General features: G+C 32.3%; 1 protein-coding gene across 2 annotated transcripts; it reads left to right on the top strand.

Moving 5' to 3' along the window:
* The first annotated feature begins 443 nt into the window (after positions 1–443).
* LOC108977775 lies at positions 444–2,074 on the top strand. 2 transcript variants are annotated; one of them, XR_001994065.1, is made up of 3 exons: positions 444–514; positions 576–1,399; positions 1,454–2,074. XR_001994065.1 is itself a non-coding variant. In XM_018947667.1 (2 exons), the coding sequence occupies exons 1-2, from the start codon at positions 494–496 to the stop codon at positions 1,320–1,322; spliced, it is 768 nt and encodes a 255-aa protein (XP_018803212.1). In that variant the 5' UTR covers positions 444–493; the 3' UTR covers positions 1,323–2,074. The 2 variants fall into 2 exon arrangements, 1 of the variants encoding a protein (XP_018803212.1); XM_018947667.1 differs by having other exon boundaries at positions 576–2,074.
* Positions 2,075–2,927: the final 853 nt, after the last annotated feature.

Raw genomic sequence — 2,927 nt, 5'->3', positions numbered from 1 at the left:
AAATGAAAAGCTAATTCGGTGAATTTATTTTCAGAAACGTAGTTTTGCTATGCAGTGGCTTAATTATGTGAGCACAAGTGTATATACAAAGTTTTAAGTTAATAAATATGTTCGCGGCTATTACAACAATGCTTAATAATTTTCGGAAACTATGACGGGAACAAACGTAGGTACAAGAAAAATATCTTGTACTCTTTAGAGTTGCGTTACACTTTGTTCACAGTTGTTGCAATGTTGCATAAATAAATACAAAAGGTTTTAAAAATATTTGTAGGTATGACATATATGTGTACACTTCTATATACATATGCAGTTTTTTAAATTAAAAACAAAATGAATGTCAGTTATATTGTGTGTACTGCTATCTTGCTGAGAATTTTTTCTATTAAACGTAATGGCAGCACTGGCACATATGCTAATTTGAAAACAGCTGGCAAATAGGAATTGTTTACATTTTACTTCTCGTTGTGTACATTATTTTGTTTCTATAATTATGGATAGTTCTGAGGAAAAGGTAATTTTGCATTAAATTCTATTTAAATATTTAGAAATAAAATGCGTATTTTCATTTTAAGTTCTCGTGGACGCAACAATTGACAATGAAACTCATACAAGAAGTCGAGCGTCGTCCATGCATTTGGAGCCGTGCAGATGGTGATTACTCAAATAAAACAATGAAAGCAATTGCATTTGATGAAATCGGTGAAATACTGAATGTGCCAAGCGCCAACGTACGTGAAAAATTCCGAAATCTACGCATAAATTTCATGCAGGTGCATAAAAAGAAATTGTCTGCCGGTAGCAGAGCAAACTATGTACCAAAATGGGAGTTTTACAATGCATTACTCTATATGGCGGATACGTGTGTAGCTTCTTCGATATCTTCTGCGTCGTCAACCACATCAAAATCAACAAAACGACGAAAATTGCGCGATTACAAAACAAATACACAAGATACGCCTATAACTACAGATCCCTTGTTTGACGATTGCAATAGTTCACAGACGACACAATTTAGCCACGACAAAGAGTCGCGTTCAAAGTTTGTCGAATATGTAACACCCTTCAAGAGAACAACGGACAATTTAAGTGAAACGGAAATGCCTGTTAAAAGAACCGCAGACAAATTTGGCGAATGTATAGAAACGCCTAGATCATCGCATGTAAAGTTTGGCGAATATATAGCATTTAGTCTTGAAAATCTCGACGACACGCAATTAGTTAAGAAAACAAAAGCTAAAATACAGCTCATCATATCCGAAGCAATAAGAGAACGTGCCATGGCCGAATTGGCTCTGTGCGAGTCTAGTGCGGAATTTTAAAACATTTCTCATTAACATATCCGCACTCCATTATATTTAAAATTCGAGTTGGTTTACTTCGATTTTTTGAAACACAGGTTGTACAATGGTTTGATATATTATATGAGCTTCTTATTGTAATATTTAAATAGAAGGCGGAATTTCGAACATCTACACGGACGGATCAAAAATAAGCATATTTACTGAGTTTTGAGCCACAAGGACATGCCAGGGACCGCCAAGGCATGGAAGAAAATACGCATGCTTTTTCTTTACACAGTTTCGCAAAGACTGCGGGAAAGTTGTTGGCATAGTCACAGGTCACAACTTACTGGCAGCACATGCGAATCTTATGGGCATTATTAACGATAACACAAATAAAGCATGAGGGCGAGAACAGCGTCTCTTACCTTGACCTTATTTTCAACTCGGCTTAAATATTTAGTAGCTGCAAATAGCGTTGACGTCCTGTATGATGCAGACATCAGCTAAAACTTACCGATCCAAATGAGGTTACTTTACTTCTGGGAATTGCAGCAAGTTAAACTCTTCTACTAGACTCGACCCCGACATATCAAATATACATATGTCCAGCATGCAACGAGTCCACGCATGACGCTAACTACCACTTTGCATGCCCAGCTAAATCTCCATATCAGACATTCCTTTCTTTATGGACTGATTCGAAAAATCGTCGAAACAGCTCGTTCCGGGGCCTACGAAAACTTCAGGACGTATTAAATTAAATGTCGTTCTTTCATTAGAAAGGATATGTAGGTATGTCGTGGCAGGAATCTAGTATAACCTAATCTGATAGAATTTCTTACAAAATTTCGTTCGGAAAGACAAAAAAGTACATCGGTTTAAGAATGTCAAAACTTTTCATGTTATAATATTAGATTATTTTAAGGTTCTTTAAGGTTATGACTAAGTATTTTATAAAAACAAATGAATATTATGTAAGTACATCTGTTATTAATGTCCCAATTTAAATAGATTTAAATCACTTTGTGTACAGTGTTTGTATTATTATTGTAGCAACGTAAAATAATGCAATATAATATATAATAATATTATATCTGTCTCTTATACACATCTAAAAATTTAAACATAAAAAATTTAATTTTCTAAAACATTTTAAAATATAACTAATTTATATAGATTGTACTTAATTTACATATATTTTTTTGTAGATTTCAATGTTTTAACAACTGCAAACAATAAACTATTTTTTAGATCGAGATTAAGTAAAAGTACTGGCTTCTGTTGTAGTTTCTTTTTTTATTTAAACCAAAACGAACAACTCTTATATCATCTCAAAATTATGCTGATGAAGTAAGTTTCTAAGTTGTATATTCCTTATTAAATTGTTATAAATAAAATATTATCTTTAATTATGTAATACATCTAAATACATAACCTTAAAAGTGATGTGTAACTATTTAGATATATATGTACAAACTTATGTACAATGCAATGAGAAAAGCATGAAAAAACATTTTGCTAATAAAAAATAGTTGAGTATTTTTTACAAAATGAAAATTTGTTTGATTGTTTTAAAATAAAAAAATATATGACACAAAGAAAACACACCCACGTACTTTGTTAACATACATATTTATATAT

This window comes from Bactrocera latifrons, unplaced genomic scaffold, assembly GCF_001853355.1.
Source record: "Bactrocera latifrons isolate USDA-ARS-PBARC rearing strain unplaced genomic scaffold, ASM185335v1 scaffold_95, whole genome shotgun sequence".
In the NCBI taxonomy this organism is placed as follows: domain Eukaryota; kingdom Metazoa; phylum Arthropoda; class Insecta; order Diptera; family Tephritidae; genus Bactrocera; species Bactrocera latifrons.
Note: the sequence above shows the minus strand (reverse complement) of the source record. Positions and strands in the feature narration are given on the sequence as shown.

Bases quoted from the DNA above. Each gene is read 5' to 3' on its own strand.
- LOC108977775 (XM_018947667.1), top strand. From the start codon at position 494: ATGGATAGTTCTGAGGAAAAG. The intron at 515-575 runs GTAATTTTGCAT...TTTCATTTTAAG, and splicing joins TGGATAGTTCTGAGGAAAAG to TTCTCGTGGACGCAACAATT.